General features: G+C 34.9%; 3 protein-coding genes across 5 annotated transcripts in view; 2 read left to right on the forward strand and 1 right to left on the reverse strand.

The window, feature by feature from the left end:
* On the forward strand, positions 8,015-10,002 carry LOC107628946 (allene oxide synthase 3). 3 transcript variants are annotated; one of them, XM_021117944.1, is made up of 2 exons: positions 8,015-9,525; positions 9,671-10,002. In XM_021117944.1, coding segments are annotated over exons 1-2 (1,449 nt in total). In that variant the 5' UTR covers positions 8,015-8,078; the 3' UTR covers positions 9,673-10,002. The 3 variants fall into 3 exon arrangements, with proteins under 3 accessions (XP_020973603.1, XP_016187075.1, XP_016187074.1); XM_016331589.2 differs by having other exon boundaries at positions 8,015-9,520; positions 9,666-10,002; XM_016331588.2 differs by having other exon boundaries at positions 8,016-9,528; positions 9,674-10,002.
* On the forward strand, positions 13,460-15,303 carry LOC107628943 (cold-regulated 413 plasma membrane protein 1). The gene is made up of 4 exons (XM_016331587.2): positions 13,460-13,803; positions 14,284-14,391; positions 14,496-14,566; positions 14,832-15,303. Exons 1-4 carry the CDS (start codon positions 13,634-13,636, stop codon positions 15,083-15,085), a joined length of 603 nt encoding a protein of 200 aa, XP_016187073.1. The 5' UTR covers positions 13,460-13,633; the 3' UTR covers positions 15,086-15,303.
* The window catches only part of LOC107628942 (long chain acyl-CoA synthetase 2), a 6,622-nt gene continuing 1,884 nt past the window's right edge, over positions 15,109-19,846 (reverse strand). Inside the window, exons 2-19 of the mRNA XM_016331586.2 lie at positions 19,721-19,784; positions 18,653-18,742; positions 18,493-18,549; positions 18,336-18,384; positions 18,168-18,244; positions 18,047-18,086; positions 17,847-17,941; positions 17,579-17,743; positions 17,372-17,482; positions 17,192-17,279; positions 17,045-17,111; positions 16,885-16,960; positions 16,692-16,809; positions 16,350-16,595; positions 16,125-16,264; positions 15,812-15,997; positions 15,593-15,712; positions 15,109-15,507 (exon numbers count right to left, since the gene is read on the reverse strand). Coding sequence (XP_016187072.1) covers positions 15,460-15,507; positions 15,593-15,712; positions 15,812-15,997; positions 16,125-16,264; positions 16,350-16,595; positions 16,692-16,809; positions 16,885-16,960; positions 17,045-17,111; positions 17,192-17,279; positions 17,372-17,482; positions 17,579-17,743; positions 17,847-17,941; positions 18,047-18,086; positions 18,168-18,244; positions 18,336-18,384; positions 18,493-18,549; positions 18,653-18,742; positions 19,721-19,784 — 1,837 coding nt within the window. The 3' untranslated portion in view covers positions 15,109-15,459. The remainder of the gene's footprint in view (positions 15,508-15,592; positions 15,713-15,811; positions 15,998-16,124; positions 16,265-16,349; positions 16,596-16,691; positions 16,810-16,884; positions 16,961-17,044; positions 17,112-17,191; positions 17,280-17,371; positions 17,483-17,578; positions 17,744-17,846; positions 17,942-18,046; positions 18,087-18,167; positions 18,245-18,335; positions 18,385-18,492; positions 18,550-18,652; positions 18,743-19,720; positions 19,785-19,846) is intronic.

Consider the following 19,846-nt stretch of genomic DNA (forward strand, 5'->3'; position numbering starts at 1 on the left):
TCGGGGTATCAATACTTGTCATTCATGGACACCTACTCGGGGTATAACCAAATTGACGAGGCTGGTCAGCACCCAGTATATTTCATCAGTAAAGTTCTACAAGGCCCTGAGCTAAGGTACCACAAACTAGAGAAGTTTGCCTACTCCTTAGTAATGGCCTCACAAAGGCTACGACCCTACTTCCAAGCTCACACAATAAGAGTCCGCACGAACCAACCCATGAAGCAAATCCTCCAAAAGACGGATGTTGCAGGGAGAATGGTTCAATGGGCAATAGAGCTCTCCGAGTTTGACTTGAAGTATGAAACTCGGACGACGATTAAAGCCCAATGCCTCACCGACTTCATCGCAGAATATGCATGAGACCAAGAGGAGAAACCAACTACATGGGAACTCTATGTAGATGGATCCTCAAACAAAACAGGAAGCGGTGCAGGCATAATACTGGTGGATGAAAGAGGAACCCAGATAGAGGTCTCTCTCAAGTTTGAATTCCCAGCTTCAAATAATCAGGCAGAGTATGAAGCCTTGATTGCTGGGTTGAAGCTGGCGGAAGAAGTCGGTGCTACAAAAGTGATGATATATAGCGATTCGCAAGTAGTGACCTTCCAGATAAGTGGAGAGTATCAGGCAAAGGACCCAAATATGAAAAAGGTCATTAGCCAGGAAAGTGATCCGAGCTGGATTCTACTGGCCGACCTTGCAGAAAGATGCCACGGAATTTGTGAAAAAGTGCCAACCATGCCAGATGCATGCAAATTTCCATGTGGCTCCCCCGGAGGAGCTCATTAGTATCACTTCTCCATGGCCTTTTGCAAAATGGGGAATGGATTTGTTAGGACTTTTTCCCCAGGCGCCAGGACAAGTCAGATACCTGATCGTGGGAATAGATTATTTCACAAAGTGGATAGAAGCAGAACCATTGGCCACCATCACCGCACAAAGAAGTCGGAGGTTCCTCTACAAAAATATCATCACAAGATATGGGATACCTCATTCCATTACTACAGATAATGGAACCCAATTCACCGACTCTACCTTTAGAAGCCTAGTAGCCAGTATGAAGATCAAACACCAGTTCACCTCGGTGGAACACCCACAAGCCAATGGGCAAGCCGAGGCAGCCAACAAAGTCATACTAGCAGGGCTAAAGAAAAGATTACAAGATGCAAAAGGAGCCTGGGCCGAAGAGCTCCCACAAGTGCTATGGGCTTACAGGACAACCCCCCAATCCGCCACTGGAGAAACACCCTTCCGACTAGTTTATGGCGTAGAAGCCATGATCCCAATAGAAGTCAACGAACAAAGCCCAAGAGTGATTTTCCATGACAAAATCGGAAATATACAGGGGCATAAAGAGGAGCTCGACTTGCTTCCCGAGGTCCGAGAAGAAGCCCAGATAAGAGAAGCAGCGTTGAAACAAAGGATGACTACAAGATACAACAAAAAAGTCATTCGAAGAGCATTCACCCCAAGTGACTTGGTCTTGATCAGAAACGACATTGGAGTCAACAAATCAGGAGAAGGAAAGCTCGCTGCAAACTGGAAAGGACCATACAAAATCGATGAGGTCTTAGGAAAAGGATATTAAAAAGTGACCGACTTAGACGGCACCGAGTTACCAAGGTCGTGGCATGCTTGTAATATGAAAAGGTACTATAGCTAAAAGCGAACTCTACTCCATGATGTACTCTTTTCCCAACTTCATGATTTTTTCCCAAAACCAAAGGGTTTTTTCTGGAGAAGGGTTTTTAACGAGGCATCATAGTAGGGACTAAGGGAAACAGACTGTCCAAGCCCTTAGTAGCAATGAAGTACCTCCCCAATTAATAAAAATCTTTTTAATATCTCTAAAATTCCTTTGTTGCTTTCTCTTTCTACGAAACGCGCCGACTTAAGCTCGACAAAACGTAAAAATCCCATGACCGACCTAAATGGTCGTCAGGATAAAACGACGAGGTACAAGTCGGTGTAAAGAGGTTATATAAGTTGATCGTAAGAAACTCGGAAACGTTCCGACTCATAAGTCGAAATAAAGAACCGAGTAGGAAAAAAAAACGAATCGCAAAAATAACCTAAGTCATAAAAACTCAATGAAACGAAATTGAGTACTAGGAATAACAAAAGAGAGGTAGGAAAAACCCAAGAAAAGATTAAAGGGATGTCCTAAAGATCCTTAAAACAAAAAGGCTCGGAAAGACAAGCCAAAGAAAAGGTTTTCCAGAAAAGATCAAGGGGAATTCGAAAAAATCGCAATCAGAAAAGCATGCACGCATAAGGTAACTTAGACCCTTATCCAAAAAGAGTATTTATTTTTTAACTTAAACCCTTATTAAAAAAGGTTATTTTAAATGTTTTGTTTATGGCCTTAAAAGGCCAAAAAATTGTTCAAACGCTGCCAAAAATAAATAAAGAGTTTAAAAAAGAGGGGACCCAAATAGCCAACAAATTACTTTTTTGCAAGAGCAGTAGACAGATCACCACCACCAGAGGCACCAGGACCGGGAAGAGAGGCATCCATAGGAGATGAAGAGGAAGTCGGAGGAACTGTAGAAGAACTCGGAGCATCCTTAGAGCGAGGAGGGGACTCTATAATTCTCTGCCCCCGAGTCTTCAATTCTGACTCGGAAATAATCTCGGGGACAGGGGGATCCACAATGGCACCATCAATGACAACTTTATCAGGATCTAAAGGGGAAAGGTCCAGGCCAGGAGCAATGACTCCGACCTGCTCCCTAAAGATCCTCCAAGCCTCCTCAGCCCCATCAGCAATAGAGTCCTCCAACTCGGTATAAGCCCTCTGAGAATTCAACAGCTCATTTTTTACAAACACAAGATCGTTAAATAAACTTTGGTAGCTGTCTTGTGCTGTCTTCCTCAAGCCCACCTCCATGTTGCATTGGGCTTGCAATTTCCTCTCCTTCTCCCGGAGGCTATCCCTCTCCTCCTTCAACTTGGCGACTTCCTCCTTCAACTCCCTCTCCTGCTCTTGATATAAAAGAAGCCTTCCTTCCAGCTCCTCGACCCTCGAGGTCATCCCTAAAGAGCTGAGAGGAGCCTTCTCAAAAATATCTAAGAGTTTGCCACAAACCCCCGCCGCCTTGAGGCTCTCCTCAACCAGAGTGGTAAGGTGGCGCCGAACAGAAACATCATCCATGCTTATACGAGCATGGGGATAGATGTTCTTTCGGACGAATGCAAGAGCATCCGCCTTAACCTCACCAGAAGAACCAGAGTCTAAAGCCTTGCGCTTCTTCTTCTCTGACTCAGGAGAAGATCGGGCGGAGGGGGGCGGCTGAGAGAAAGTTGAAGAAGAAATCACAATGGGCTGAGAGGGAGTCCCAACGTTCCGAGGAGGAGGAGAGATAACCGCCCTGGCGCCACCAGTCCTGGCGCGAGACCTTGCTTTAGCCTCCTGGACTCTTTGGTAAGACTCCTGAGCGTTTGCCTTTGCCATCTCTGAAAAGACAATAACAAATAGATCAGACAAGTCAGAAATCTAACAAACAAATAAAAGCTACCTAGCTGTGCCTGGACAAAGGTCGGAGACCCCTGGAGAAACTTTTTTGTGTCCAAGTATGGGGTCCTCCCCCACACTTCTCGGAGGAACCCCACAATGGCTGCTTCCACCTCATCCAGGTCATCCAGACCATATTTCTCGCAGGGGGAGGCCTCCAGCCAGTATAAAGAAAATCGGGGAGAAGAATTATCATCCAGAAAAAAGGGATGGTGACCCTCTACAGCTTGAACTTTGAAAAAATAATTTTTAAAGTCATGGAAGGATTCGTCAAAAAGGGTAAAAACTCTCCGACCCTGTATGGCTCGGAAAGACACCCACTGTTGCTTATTGTTTAGCCCACTGAATGGTTTGGTCATATGGAAGAGATAGAAAAAAATCTTCAAAGAAGTCGGAAACTCCAAAGCTTGGCTAATAAATTGATAAATTTTCAAAAAACCCCAAGAATTGGGGTGAAGTTGGGTAGGGGCAACTCGGCAGTGATGCAAAACAGATATCTCAAAGTTTGAAAAAGGAAGAAAAACACCCAAACGGGTGATCATACACTCATACATAAAGAAAAAATGAGGGGCCGCCTCATTGACCCTCCCAAAGCAAACCCGGTCTTCAGGACCCGGGACTACCAATTCATACTTCGGCTCGTCATCCTCAGAAGTACAAATTCTGTGGTGAGTGCGAAGGTTGGTGATAAACTCAATATCGACCGAGGGTTCCTCCCCTAGGACCGTGACATCAACCCATTGAGAAAGGATATCTACGGAAGCCATTTCTTTTTCTTAAAAAGGTAACAAAAAACCTACAAGGGAAAAAGAAAAGGAAAATAAAAGGCATGCAAATAGAAAAGCATGTTACAAAAAGAACTAACCTTTATCCGAAAATGAGGGTTGGAGAAAACGAAAGCCTTTGAAGATGCAAAAATGCAGCACGAACATCTAAGTCCCAATACTCTCTAGACCTGCTAACACTCTTGCTGACTTAGGCATCGGAGTGTCCTTGCAGGTACCACCCCCCATTCATTTACACTCACAAGTCGGACGGAGGCCCCCAAGGCGCAGACCCTCTCAAAGGCTTCCTCCCTCAGACAATTGGGCCAACCAATGCCATCCAGCCCATTAATCTCCGGTTACCTACCGTAACAATAACATTTAATTAAATTAGTCTAAATTTAGTAAAAATTGTACCCATTTAATATAGGGAGCCATTCAGATAAAGACGTTGAAAATATCTTTTTATAAAGATATTTTTTAATAATTAAAATTTAATACATATAATCAATTAAATCGTATTATTTTTGTCAAAATTAGACTAGACAAATTGATTTGACCGAAAAATGGTGAATCAAATCTTGAACTGGTTTAAATTAATATTATTTTTTATAAAAAATAACTACAATACCCTATTATAAAAAATGATTAAAATACTTCTATTATATATATTAATTTTGAGAATCCTAAATTTTAGTTCTTTATTTTTCTATCGTAGGGTTAGGATTTAGAATTTTTAAAATTAATATATATAATAAGAGTATTTTAATTATTTTCTATAATAAAAGTATTGTAGCCATTTTTTATAAAAAAATAATATTAATTTAGACCAATTCAAGATTTGAATCACCATTTTTTCGGTTAAATCAATTTGTCTAGCCTAATTTTGACAAAAATAACCTGATTTAATTGATTATATATGTTAAATTTTAATTATTGAAAAACATATTTAAAAAATGGCGTTTTAGGTGTCTTTATCTAAGTGACTCCCTTCAATATATAGGTGCTTTTTCCTTTTTTGGATTTTTTTATTGACATAGCATATAAATTTTGTGTATATTACAAAAACTTATTGATATAGCAGAGAATTTTTTATATATAACAATTCAGGATAGTTTGTTAGTTGGGTAAAAGGATAAGTATTGTTTTGATTTTTAAAATTTAGGGTCAAAATCAAATTCATTCTCAATGTATTTTGAATTTAAAATCGTCTCTAACGTTTTATTTGGTATCAAAATCGTCCTTTTAACTTTTTACGGACAAAAGTACCCTGCACCATCACCACCTCTCTTACTCCTACCAAATACCAATAATCAGATTCAAGAATACTAACAATAACATATTATTCAAATTCAGAAACTAACAACATCAAATTCAATAACAAAATCAACACACAACAACAATAAAATCACCAGAAAAATAACAAATCAAAACCAGAATCAGAAACAAAATCAAAAGCAAAGCAAAAACAAATAAAGCAGAAGCAAAAGCAAACACAAAAAAAAAAAAGCCAAATCGGCGAGGTGCAGCGACAAGGACGCGAAGTGGTGGCGAGGTCGGTAGCAGCGGTGGCAGTACGGAGTGTGACTCCCTGGCTCATGTCTCCTCTCTTCCTTGCGAGCTCTCTCTCCCTCTGGTTCTAATTTCTGACGACGACAGCGACTCCAAACTTCGTCGACGTTGTTCCCCCTTTTCCCTCATCTTTCTCTAAATAAAATAAACACATCAAAATAGATTTATTATTTTTTAAATTTAAAATATAAATTAAAAAAAATCTAAAAATTTAATTTTATCCAAATCCGTTTTAAATCTCTTAAACACTAACACATTTTAAAAAAATTCCTAAATAAAACTCATGGGCTGCTTCTCAGAAATGAATCCTCCGTCACTTTGCTCCTCCTCCGTGCCATGCGCTTCTCATCTTCGTCGCATCCTTCACCAGCTTCTCATTCACGCCTCTTTCCCGCAGCTCCCATCTCAAAAAACGTGCCACCGCCTCCTTCACATTTTCTATATTAGTAGAGTTATTTGTCTCCAATAATCCTTCCTTTCTAATGAAAGATTTTATTTTTTTAATTTATGGAAAAATATAGGTAAACAATGAAAATATTAAACAATATAAATAATATATATATCGGATGTTCATTTTATTAATGTACGGATGATTATTTTAATATTAAAATTTAGAGAATTAATTTAAAGATATAGTGTATTTTTATTTGATTAGTGGTTGTTCATATTGTTCAACAAAATCATTGTCTCTCTAGCATTCTCCTTAATTTATACCTAATTTTATGTGTCTATTTTTTTATGAATTTCTTTGACTTGGGATTGATGAAATTATAAGATATTTCAAATATTCGAAAGTCGAGTCAGATTTAGAATGTTAAGCAGTAATCTTTGTGCTCTCGAGACTTTAACTATCGTCCTTCAAAGTAGAATGTGAGTTATTCATTCAGCTAAAATAAGGAATTAATTAATTAACTAGTATACATGTTACTTCATCTATTAGCTTAGCTTTTAGTACTTTTTCAGTAGTTAAACTATTTTGGTTTGGGGTTATTAGTTAAATTACGATAATCTATACGTGCCAAGGAAAAATTTTCAAATTTTTGCTTTGATGATTTTTTTAATTAAAAAGTGTAACTTTATTTTATCCTGTGAAATCTTTAGGTAAAAAAGTTATACAGAAATAATACAAGATAAGGCGAACTTTTTTTTAAATATTGAGATGAACTTTTTTTATAGGGTAAAGTATTAAATTGGTTTCCTAGCTTTGAGTGTAATTCTGTTTTGCTTCTTAAGGTTTAAAGTATTCTATTTGAATTCAAAAAAGTTTCATTTAGCATCAATTTAGTCCCACAGTGATGTCAAAATTAAATAATTAACAAAATATTCTACATAACAACAGTACAAAAATAAAATCGATAATCTGGAAAACAAGCACAAGTTCCAGAGGCATAAAATCAACCATTGATACATCAATACATTTATTTATTATTTTTTATAATATAAATAAAATATTTTCTATAAAACTAAAGAAAATGATAAATAAATGTATTGATACATCAATGGTTGATTTTGTACCTCTGGAGCTTGTACTTGTTCTCCAGATTATCGATTTTGTTCTTGAACTGTTGTTATGTAGGACATTTTGTTAATTATTTAATTTTGACCTCACTGTGGGACTAAATTGATGCTAAATGAAACTTTTTTGGATTCAAATAGAACACTTTAAACCTTAAGGACTAAAATAGAATTACACCAAAATCTAAGAGACCAATTTAGTACTTTACCCTTTTTTATATTACATACACTAATTTCTAATATAAATTCTGAACATATATTAAAGATTGCATATCATATTTTTAACACATTTAAAATTATACAACTACACATAAAATACTTATACAATTGAATAGCTTCACTTACGCAAAATTGACCAATTATATGCCAACGAGTATATAACCCTCATTTTTTATATAAGTGATAAATAAAACAATTTGCCATACATAAGTGCTGGTTATTACATGATACTTAACATACTTTTGTTATAATATTAATGGAATAATATTACACATTTAAATTTTTTTATTAATTAAATTAATTTAACATAATAAAAAATAATTATGATTAATTTTATTCTAAATTTTATTATTTAAATTAGTTAAATTTTCTTCCTAAAAAAATTTAAATGATTGTGCGAAGCACGTCCTCCCCATTATTTATGGTGTTTGGAAGCAGCAGCAGCAGCAAATACAAGCAAGTGCTCCAACTCTCACACTTATCACACAAAAATGGCATCCTCCGCCCCTAACAATAATAATAATCTTCCGCTGAAGCCCATTCCGGGAAGCTACGGCCTCCCGTTCTTGGGCCCCTTACACGACCGCCACGACTACTTCTACAAACAAGGCCGCGACGAATTCTTCGCCACCAGGATCCAAAAGTACAACTCCACCGTCATCAGAACCAACATGCCGCCTGGTCCCTTCATTGCTCATGACCCTAAGGTCGTCGCTCTCCTCGACGCCGCCTCTTTCCCCATCCTCTTCGACAACTCTAAGGTCGATAAGCGCGACGTCCTTGACGGCACTTTCATGCCTTCTACCGCCTTCACCGGCGGCTACCGCACCTGCGCCTTCCAAGATACTACTGAACCCGAACACTCTCTCCTCAAATCCTTCTTTCTCCATATTCTCTCCTCCAAACACAACATCTTCCTCCCTCTCTTCCGAAGCGTTCTCACCGATCATTTCAATAACATGGAAGAAAGTCTCGCCGGAAAGTCCAAAGAAGCCAGCTACAACACCTCCATCGGTGCCGCCACCTTCACTTTCATCTTCCGTCTCCTCACTGACAAGGATCCAAACACCACCGTCATCGGAAGCGAAGGTCCGAAGCTCGTGGAGACCTGGCTCGGAGCTCAGCTCGCTCCTCTCGCAACGCTAGGGTTACCGAAAATCTTCAACTACGTCGAAGATGTACTGATCCGAACGGTGCCGTTTCCGGCGTGGGCCGTAAAAGGCAGCTACAACAAGCTCTACGAAGGAGTATCGACGGCGGGGACGGCGGTGCTGGACGAAGCGGAGAAATTAGGAATCAAAAGAGACGAAGCATGCCACAACCTTGTTTTCATGTTAGGGTTCAACGCTTTCGGTGGTTTATCGAACCAGTTTCCGATCCTAATCAAGTGGATAGGTTTGGCAGGGGAGGGTTTACACAAGCAACTCGCTGATGAAATCAGGACCGTTGTTAGGGACGAAGGCGGGGTAGTGAGTCTTGCAGCGTTGGATAAGATGACTTTGACCAAATCAGTGGTGTACGAAGTACTGAGGATAGAGCCTGCTGTGCCGTACCAGTACGCCAAAGCGAGGGAGGATCTGGTGGTGCAGAGCCACGATGCGGCCTACGAGATCAAGAAAGGGGAGATGATCTTTGGATATCAGCCGTTCGCTACGAAGGACCCGAAGATCTTTGAGAATCCCGAGGATTTTGTGGGCCATAGGTTTATTGGAGATGGAGAGAGGCTGTTGAGACACGTGTTATGGTCTAATGGGCGTGAGGTGGACGAGCCCACAGCGGATAACAAGCAGTGCCCGGCGAAGAATCTTGTGGTGCTGCTGTGTAGGGTGTATTTGGTGGAGTTCTTCTTGCATTATGACACGTTTGCATTCGATTGGAAGCCACTTGTTTTGGGTCCCACAGTTACCATCAAGTCCTTAACCAAGACCTCCAATTTTTAAGCGGTGAAAACTCAAGTAAATTAACTTTACGTAAAGTTGATATTGATAGTCGTTAAATGATTTGATTGATTTGACTTAATTTTTATCTAATGACTCTCAAATATCAATTTTACAGTCGACTGCACCTGAGTTTTCACCTTTTTAAGTACTTGTTATTGTTATAATACAAGATGTGACAACCCACCTTACCTAAAAACCTTCTTATCCTTAGTATTATTCTAAGTTCAATGTCATCAAAATGAATAAAACATCACCTACGACAATACTTTTGTTGTTTTTTCCTTGAATAAGAAAAGGTTTTAGGTAGAGATGAATTTAAGAAGAAAAGAAGCACAAATTTGTCTTATGTGAGTCACTGTAAATATGCTTTATCTACGTTGCATGGACATGTTGTTTGTACGTAAATTGGTGTATGTATATGTGCGATGTATATATATGTAACTTTTTTTTATTTTTTTAATTATCCTTTTTTTTTTTCGATTTTGAAGTTTTTTCCTGGTATTTTCTTCTGTGTTTGATTTTAATAACCTAGATTTTCTCTAAATATGTATATTTTGTGGGAAGAGGTTGTCCCCTCTGCCCTAAAGAAATTCCGTGACTCCGTCGTTGGTTACGTATACATTATACGTTTGTAGGATACGTACCTGTGATATGCCATTTTTGTTGTGTAATAATAATTATGTATGTACCTATTAAATTGAACATCCGATATATTTATTATTCACATTATTTAATATTTTTATTATTTTTCTGTATGAATGTACGTATAGTGTAATTAAGAAGATCGCCACAAGTGCGGCTAGGTGTCTCCATATCTGGCATGTTAAGCGAACTGACAATTTGTAAAAGGAAGTGTCGCCCTCATTATATCCATAATATAATATTCACTCGCTTAACTCGCTAAAAAGTTGGGTGATATTAAAATTTGAAGACTGTCATATATAAAAAGTTTGCTTAATACACTGCCTATCTGATGATGCAGTTGGCCCACTAGCCACCCCTAAAATTAATATATGTAAATAGCAAGCAAATTATTTTCGAAATTAATAAACGATCTTTATCATGCATAATATATATGTTTTTCCATGCGTTCACATTTTAGCATATATATGTCATCGGGACATTATCACACGCCTTATTCGCGTGTATGTTTGTGTGTTCAAATGGGGAAAAGGTACAATTTCTTTGTTAAATAACTCTAAATAATTAAAATGTGATTTATGAACGAAGCTATAAGCACTATATATTGAGAATAGTACTGCTAGGGAGCCAATGACCTAAGCGTATAATATGTACAATAAGCTAAATCTTTGGTCTATGAATAAAATGAACATCACTATCTTTATGTCATAAAACCACTCATTCCAAAAGCTTCCCAGAAGTTTAAGCTGATTTTAGGGTTTACTAAGAATCGAACTCTTGACCTTTTGGATCTAGAATTCTAATACTATATCATGAAACCGTTCATCCCAAAAGCGTAATCTGATAGGACAATATATATAACACTAATGGTCATATTTTTAATACTTCCTAAACCTCTATTGTACACATTATACGCTTAAGTTATTGACTCCTTATACTTATTCTATTGAGAAATTTCATATTTGTGGATTAATTTCTTTCTCGAAAGAATTAAGAATACTAACACTGTAGCATTGTATAGTTCAATTCATTATGTGGACAAATCAAAGGTTCAACGATCATCGATCGGATCATTTCACACGGCAAAGAAAAGAATGCGACGAGTCAATAGTCCATTTCAAGAGACTTCTTCGTTCAAGTTTAAACAACTCAAATTTATTTTATTTAATATTTATTTATTATAAAATATATTAAATAAAACTAAAAGTAGTAAATTTTGATATTTTTTATTAAAATTTTCATTTATTTCTGATAGATATATCATATCGAATTATAGATGCCGTAAGTATAGAAGATGTTTATTATGATATTGTTGATGAAATATATGTGGGACTTTTTATCACAATTGTATGTTTTGCCGCCAAGCAAGTTTCATCATTTCTATAGTTTAAAATTACTTGTCTTCAATTTTTAAATAATTTATAAAAGTTTTATGCTATTTTTTTAGAATTATAAAAATCAAATTTTATGTTTTTCATTCATGAAATTTTATATTATATCATAAAATTATTTATTTTAAAATTTTAAGTAAATAAAAAAAAGATATATAAATTATTATATTTTTAAGAAAATTACTTGAGCTTTAATGATTAGTACCAAGAAGCCAAGATGAGCATACCATTTGGCTTCTGAAAGATTAGAAAAGAGTTTTTAGGAATAGGGTATTAGCTGCAGAGGAAGATTAAGAACTGTATGGGTTAAAAGCATGCATTTATAGAAAATTATATTTTAATTATATATGTCTATATGATGAATAATGGTTATGTCACATCCACACTTTGGTTTAGTGTGTCATTATGTGGTAACATTGTTTAATTTATCTTATTCATCAATGTTTATCTGTACGTATTTATTTATTTATATATTAACATAGTCGGCTGTAACCATAATATTATTGCCACCTGTGGCACAGAAAGACTATCAATGACAGTTACCCTTATTTTTAAGAGGAATATTTTATGATCTCTTTAAATTGTCGCCTAATAATTTATCAAAACATCATCAATTTTTAGTGATGAGGAAGAAATTATAAGTTTGAACTCTACTCTTATATTTGTGTTGGGCATATAGTTTTATAACAATAACCATTTTAAGAATCAAATTGATTAAAGTATTGAACATTCTTTTTGGTAAGCTTTTTTTTTTTTTTTTGGGTAAGCTTTTCCTTTGTTTTCCGGTAAGCAGCCAATTGAACATTTTATGAACACGTTAACCGAAAGGATACATAAAATGTAAGCCCAATCATTATGTTTGTATCTTTGTGGTATTTGGAAGCCCAATCTTTGGTAACAGATGGCAATAAATATAGCCCAAAATAAATGAATTATTATTATTATTGATACCTTTCTGTTTTTATTATTATTTTTATTTTTGTTGTGTTTTATCTTGTTTGTTGATTGTCTTGTTTCTATTATTTTAAAAAGATTTATCGAATCCTGCTTAAGTAAATATTGGGGATTCGAATCTCACATTGTATATGTAGTAATTTATTGGTCAATAATAAATCTTTAAATAAAATTTTGATTCGCGACGAATTAGTCTTTATCGTTGTGAATAATTTAAAAAAACTTATTGAATAATATTTTTGAAGTAAAATAAATCTATAAAAGAGAAAAGAAAATTATCTTCACGAAGAAAGACTAAAAATCCTTTTTTATTATTTTCAAATGGTGTCGTATCCGCGCATATCAGAAAATTTTCGAATGGATCAATCAGAAATAAAAGTTAAAAATGTATATTTTCTAGAAAATTGAAAAACGATTTAATGATTCATTTTAGTTATATTTATTTATAAACTTGCTATTTCCTTTCATTATTACAGTATAGAGTGCGACTTTCACTCTAGATAAAACTTATCCTATAATAATACTAAAATTTTATATTCTAAAACAAAAATTTTAATTTTAATTTCTGATCATTAAACACAATATTAAATATCAATCTTATAATTTCAATTCTAATTTTTAAAAATAAACACTACTTTATATTTGCTCAATTAATTACTCACTGTTGACACACTATACATCATTAGTGAACTGAATAAAAGAAAGTTTATTCCTAAATTCTATACTAAGCAAATCCATGTGAGTATTATATTATCATAAAAATGAAAGTCATGCAGATAATAATACCTACATATATGTTACTTGTGGGACTTTTCTTTCTCAAAATACAATTTAAATTACTTCTATATTTATATTATTATTAGTAGTAAACTCCAGATGTTGAAAAAGCCAGCTGTAATGTAATCATAGGCCATATATGGAAACTTAAATCTTTAAAAAAATTATTGCAAAACAAAAACTTTAATGAACCTCCACGTGGCCTTTCTGGAATCAACCATACCATGTCATGTAACATGTTTATAATAATAACTCTTTAGTATTATTGCCACCACCTATAATATCTATAACTGTTTGACTTTTCCATTCATAAAATTTCTTCTTGATTTGATTCAAAAGGATATGTGGAAGGGATCAATGGCTTTTCAAGATGAAGCAGCAGCAAAATTGCTTAGCTCTGATCTCAATGAGCTGAGTTTGGCTGCTCACAAGCTTGCTGATCATGCCATCAAGCTTGGTGGTTTAGGCTTTGGAGCTTCCTTTTTTGGATTGATTGCTGCCATTGCTGCTATGTATGTTTTCTCAAACCATAATAATTCATCATCTCCTATCTCTAACTCTTCCTTCTCCTTCTATGCTCTTTAATCCACCCTTTATCTTGTTTTTACTTGTTTAGAAATTTTTATACTATTATCAATACTCCCTTTTAAATTTTGAGTGAATATATTTAGCAGATAAAAGAAAATAAATAAATAAATTAGTGTTAATTTAGTGGTTTACCTAAGTATTAGTATGGCTTAAATGTCTCATACTTAATTAATATGGGTCGGTGATAGTGTGATAGATAAGTTTATAGTTTGTTGATAAGATCAAAGGAGATAATCAATCATAGTGCTAAGAAGGGTCCATTAGTGCATTAAGCAACTTATATTGAATATTGATTGTCCTATTATATGAAAGTTGACAGTTATTGGTTAAAATAGTAATCACCTTCATATACATAAATTTGTTTAATTAAAATTTAACTTATTACTTCTGTTTATTTTCTACAGTTACTTGTTGATTTTGGACCGTACAAATTGGAAGACAAACATTCTTACAGCACTACTCATTCCATATATTTTTTTCAGCCTGCCTTCAATTATTTTTGGTGTATTCAGGTCAATATCTTGTTACAGTTCTTTCTTCTTTTTTCTTTTTTTGATTTGTATTATTATCATTTTTCTCTAACATTAAATTTCTTTTTTATTCTTGGCTAATGCAGGGGAGAAATTGGAAAATGGATTGCCATTATTGCTGTTGTTCTAAGGCTTTTCCTTCCAAAACACTTCCCTGGTATGATACATACAAATTCATCTAAGACTTGAGAGTAACCCTGCTCTTGTTCACAATAATCTGTGAAATCTCTTTGTTGTTAATCAATTCATTGAACATGCAAATATTTTGCTGCTATTCTTGTTATACATTTCAATAATATTTAGTAAACGAATGACAAGGAATGAGTTTGTCTTATGAGAGACGAATTTGTCACTTTTAAATTCTAAGAGACTATTAATTTGATAATAACAAGTAATATACTGAGTAATGCATGTTAATGCAGATTGGTTGGAACTGCCTGCTGCATTGATTCTTCTTGTTGTTGTTGCACCATCTCTAATTGCAACCACTTTCAGAAACAACATTGTTGGTGTGGTAGTATGCCTAATCATAGCATGTTATTTGCTGCAAGAACACATTAGAGCCTCTGGTGGATTCAGAAACTCTTTCACCAAAGCCCATGGCATATCCAATTCTGTTGGCATAATCCTTCTCTTGGTTTATCCCATTTGGGCCCTGGTGGTTATCCTCTTTTAGGAACATACCAGAAAAAAAAAAGAAGCAGCATTTTAGACTCTTGGTTTTTGCTCTGTGTAAATTGAACTATTTTGTCTTTTGCATCATTCATTTGTTGAACTTCATTACTTCATGGCTCATTTGTGTATGACCTATATAGTTTGTATCATTGTATGTGTAAACAATGTAAAATCAAATTTCATTACTGTGGAATATATATTACAGGATGATTTGGGTTTCCATCAAATTCATTGCTTGCTATTCTAAACAAATAAAGTTTCAACTTTTGCAATGCCCAATATATCTTCAACTAGTCTTATTGGATTTTTCATTGTATCATATAGAAAATAGTATAATATAAATAGTGCATATAAAAGTCTCTCTTGCCACTTTGCTCACACCTTGGTTCCCTTGGCTTCTTTGTATAGCTCCTCAATACAATCCTGAAAATAAAATAAGCAGTAACACAATATTGATTTGTTTTTCTTACATGAATAGCATTTTAGCATATTAGAACATAAGACAAACCTTATAGTACTTGAGTAATTGTGGTCTCTTCAATTTGAATGTTGGAGTTATTAGATCTCTCTCCATGTCAAAGGGAGCTGGTTCCAGATGAATTGCCTTTAGCATCTCAAAGCCTCTAAGCTGAAGAGAATAGATTTCATTCATGTCAAATTTAACCACCATTATTACCAATACCAATATCAGAATACTGTATTATAATTCAAGAAATCATGTGCATACTTGATGTTTCTGACCAGTGCTGTTGAGCTCATCTAAGATGTATTTTCTTGCCTTCAAATTCTCACATAAAGATTTAAAGTCATCTGTTGATGAATTATGCTTCACTGCCCAATCTTCAAGGGCTTTTCTATCTGGCACCACCACAGCCACCAAGAATGACTCAAAACTGTTTCCATAGACCCAAATCTGCATAGGAACAAAAAATATCACTCTACAAACTATATAGAATTATTACATAATGAATTTTAGCTAACAGGAGGAGTTACATAAATGGTTATATCTCTAACAGCATTGTTCTGTGACAGAAATATACCGATGTTATAAGAGGGCATCGCAGATACTTGTTTTCGATATTTTCTACAGAAACATATTCTCCTTGAGACAACTTAAAGATATTCTTTTTCCTATCAATGATTTTCATAGCTCCATTAGGCTGCCATTCTCCAATGTCACCTGCAATGGTTTCAAAAATCATTCAGAAACACAATTTTGAAGTCATTCTCCAAAGTTTGTTCCATAACAACAATTAAGAACTTACCTGTGTGAAACCAGCCATCAACCATGACCTCTTCTGTAAGATCTTCACGCTTATGGTAACCTGAGAACAAGGTAGTCCCTCTAAGGCAAATTTCGCCACGAGGTTCACCGGAAAGTGCATCATATCCCATCTCCGGCACGGATTCAAGCCTGGCCTCAATTGTTGTCATAGGGACTCCAACTGTTCCCATCATGGAAAACACATTGCCTAATGCTGTGAAACATCCTCCACAACTTTCAGTAAGACCTGTCACATAATCAAAATGATAACACATCAATATAACATAGTAACTAGTATGATCAAGAGAATTATAACTAAGATACTAATATCATATTATCATACCATATCCTTGTGCCAAAGTAGCTCCACTAGTGATCCTTAGAAACTCCTCAATGTGCCGAGGCAGAGGAGCAGCGCCGGATAACAGAAGCCGAACTCTTCCACCTAAGCCTTGTTTTATCTGTCATAAAAGAAAACATCAATCCAATTTTCAGGTCAAATTTCACCAACAGAAATCACAGTAAAGTGCAGTTACCTTGTCAAATACAAGCCTATCAAAAAATGGTGCTGCTTTGTCTTGTGGAAGACCCTTCTCTAAGTATCCCAACTTGCTGTCATCAGAATCTAGACTAATTACTTTGCATGATTTTGGAAATTAAGGGTCTAAAATAGAATTGTTTAGTGGCGAAACGTACTAATTATATGCATACTGAAACAATGCACTTCGCAACGCTCCTCCGGATGAAATTTTGCTGTTGATACCTTCAGGCACAAGTCATTGGTTATAACATATGACATTTATGAGCTAAGGTAGCAGTAGGACAAAAGTAATGTCTCTCTACCGGCATAAACACGGTCGAAAACTCTAGGAACGCCACAAAATATAGTTGGCTTCAACACCTGAACATCCTCCATTAAGTACCTCACATCCTGAAACAATTAACATGGAATGAAGCATCAAAATGAGACATATACAAGAAAGGAGCAAAATACTAATGATAAAAACTGAATCCGAATCTTACGCCTTGCCAGAATCCAATTGAGGCTCCCCTATAAATGCAATAGGTCTCCATTATCTGGTCATAGACATGAGCAAGAGGAAGAAAAGAGAAGTACACATCATCTTCGCTTGCCTGCAGCAAGTAGTACATATTATGAGTAGAGAAAAATCAAAACAGGACAAGGTGTGGTATGAAACTTGTGAACATTCAAGAAGATTGTTATCTTACTGCTTTGTCTGTTAAATGAAGTATTTGATCAATAGACAAAACTTCAGCCATGAAAGCCTCATTCTTAAGTATGACACCTTTCGGTTCGCCTGTTGTTCCACTTGTGTACATGATTGTACAAATGTCAGTCTTCTTTTTTGGTGGTAGATCACAATCCAAGTTCCCCTGCATGCAGAGCAGAACATACAGGATTAAACAAATCAAAGTGGTTCAAAGTTTTTGCTTTTAAACATGAATATGCAATTAAAAATCAATCTTTGTTTCCTACCAACTGGAGAAACTCTTCCCAAGAGAAGCAGGATGTACCATGTTCCTTGGCTTCCTTCTTTTGCGCGGTCGAAACATTACCAAAACTCACAATAGCTACATTATTAGATTGTAGAAGTTGGTTAGCATTGAAAAGAAGGAAATTAGCCTTAATATAACAGAAGCTCAGAAACTGAAAGAAAGTAGAATCATTTGACATACTTTTAAGATTTGAAGAACACTGACCAAGACAAGACAAAATCTGTGAAATACAGAAACAGTTATATCATCTCCAACAAATTGAAGAACTAACTCAAATGCAAACTCAGGAAGTAGAACTCACAGAAGGAATCTTGTTTTCCTGTACAAATGCTATTGAAACTTGAGCATGGTTTATGATAAACTCCACTGCATTTGGACCTGTTCTTAGGTACCTCAAGAATCATTAGGTAAATGTTTGGAATAATAAAAAGCATCTAGAAATCAATGAGAAAAGGAATGAAAAACATACCAAGTGTGTCATATAATGGGACATATGTTACTGAATGGCTATTACAAGCCTGCAGCCACCAAATTTAAATCAAGTTTAGTACTAAACAGTTTCTTGCTGATCAAGTATCATTTTTTCCCCTACAAAATTTCAAGGTACTATATTTATTTATATATACCTCCATTGTAATTATCCATTCTGGACAGTTAATTCCATATATCCCACAATGATCACCCTATTGATGACATATAAAATGAAATATTAGCTAGGTAGTTATACTAGCTGTGTTAAATTTACAAATTAGCATGAGGGAGAAAGATGGTGAGGTGGGTTATTACAGGGTTGACACCACGGCTACTCATGGCTGAACCAATTCTGATAGCTGTTTCATAAGCCTCCTGATATGTCAGCCATTTATATGGATCAACCTGCAATTCCAGTTCATATAGTTAACATTGTAAACCAAAAATGCTATTCGTACACTAAAATCAGTCACCAATGTATATGTGTATAAATACATATGTAGTTAATTTATTCTTAATGTGTATTTGTATTCTAACATATATTTCATACTAGTAGCTAATTTTGATAGCTTATTTTTGTATACAAATAATATGTTTGAATTTTATATGATCATGAAAATCATTTTTGGCTTATGAGTTTAATTTATATCATTGTTAGTTTGTTTACATATAACCCCTTCCCTCTATTTTTCCGCAATAAAAGTCTATTTAATTTTGATCTATCACTATTATTCATGTTAAACAAAAAGTTAAGAGTCAACATTAATTCACCCCATTAATCTAAAAATTACCAAACAATTGGAAAGAAATGAACATTAGAAAAAAAATTTAAAACTAAAAACAATAAAAATATTCAAAATTTAAGTAAAACGAATATTAAAATAAAGTAAAACTAATTTAAAGTTTAAGATTTAGGAGAATTTAGGATTGAAGGTGGACAAGAATGACTGTGATTTTGAGAGGAAAAAAAAATAAAAGAGTAATTTTAAAATAAAATAGTGAGTGTGTGCATTTCAGCATTTGTTTAGCCGTGGTCCAATAATTGATTATTGACTGAAGATGATTTAACAATTATATTAGATATATACTAAAATCAATCACTAAAATTAGTTACTGGAATATAATATTTAAATATAAAATATATATTAAAAATAAATAAAATTATATGTGTATTTATACACAAATATATAACGGCTGAATTTAGTAATTAATTTTAATGTGTAAATACTAGATAGCATTCTTGAATTTTTTGGCTTCTCGGTATACTTACATATTAGGGTGTGATTATATTTAAATTGGAAATTATGAAAAAAGTATATATGTTGTTTTTCACTGGAAATAAATGGAAGGAAGAAAGAGGAAGGAACAAATGAATCTTGGAACCTCTGATTCAGATTTCTGACGACGACCCAGCATTGCCTTGCTGGGGTACTTGCTTGCAGAGTCCCTGTAAAAGGATGAATCAAACTTGACAAAATATTTTTACTATGTCAATAATTATAATAACTG

The sequence above is a fragment of the Arachis ipaensis genome, chromosome B03, assembly GCF_000816755.2.
Source record: "Arachis ipaensis cultivar K30076 chromosome B03, Araip1.1, whole genome shotgun sequence".
NCBI classification, from domain to species: Eukaryota; Viridiplantae; Streptophyta; class Magnoliopsida; order Fabales; family Fabaceae; genus Arachis; species Arachis ipaensis.

Bases quoted from the DNA above. Each gene is read 5' to 3' on its own strand.
- LOC107628943 (XM_016331587.2), top strand. From the start codon at position 13,634: ATGTGGAAGGGATCAATGGCTTTTCAAGATGAAGCAGCAGCAAAATTG. The intron at 14,392-14,495 runs GTCAATATCTTG...TGGCTAATGCAG, and splicing joins ATTATTTTTGGTGTATTCAG to GGGAGAAATTGGAAAATGGA. The intron at 14,567-14,831 runs GTATGATACATA...ATGTTAATGCAG, and splicing joins CCTTCCAAAACACTTCCCTG to ATTGGTTGGAACTGCCTGCT.
- LOC107628946 (XM_021117944.1), top strand. From the start codon at position 8,079: ATGGCATCCTCCGCCCCTAACAATAATAATAATCTTCCGCTGAAGCCC.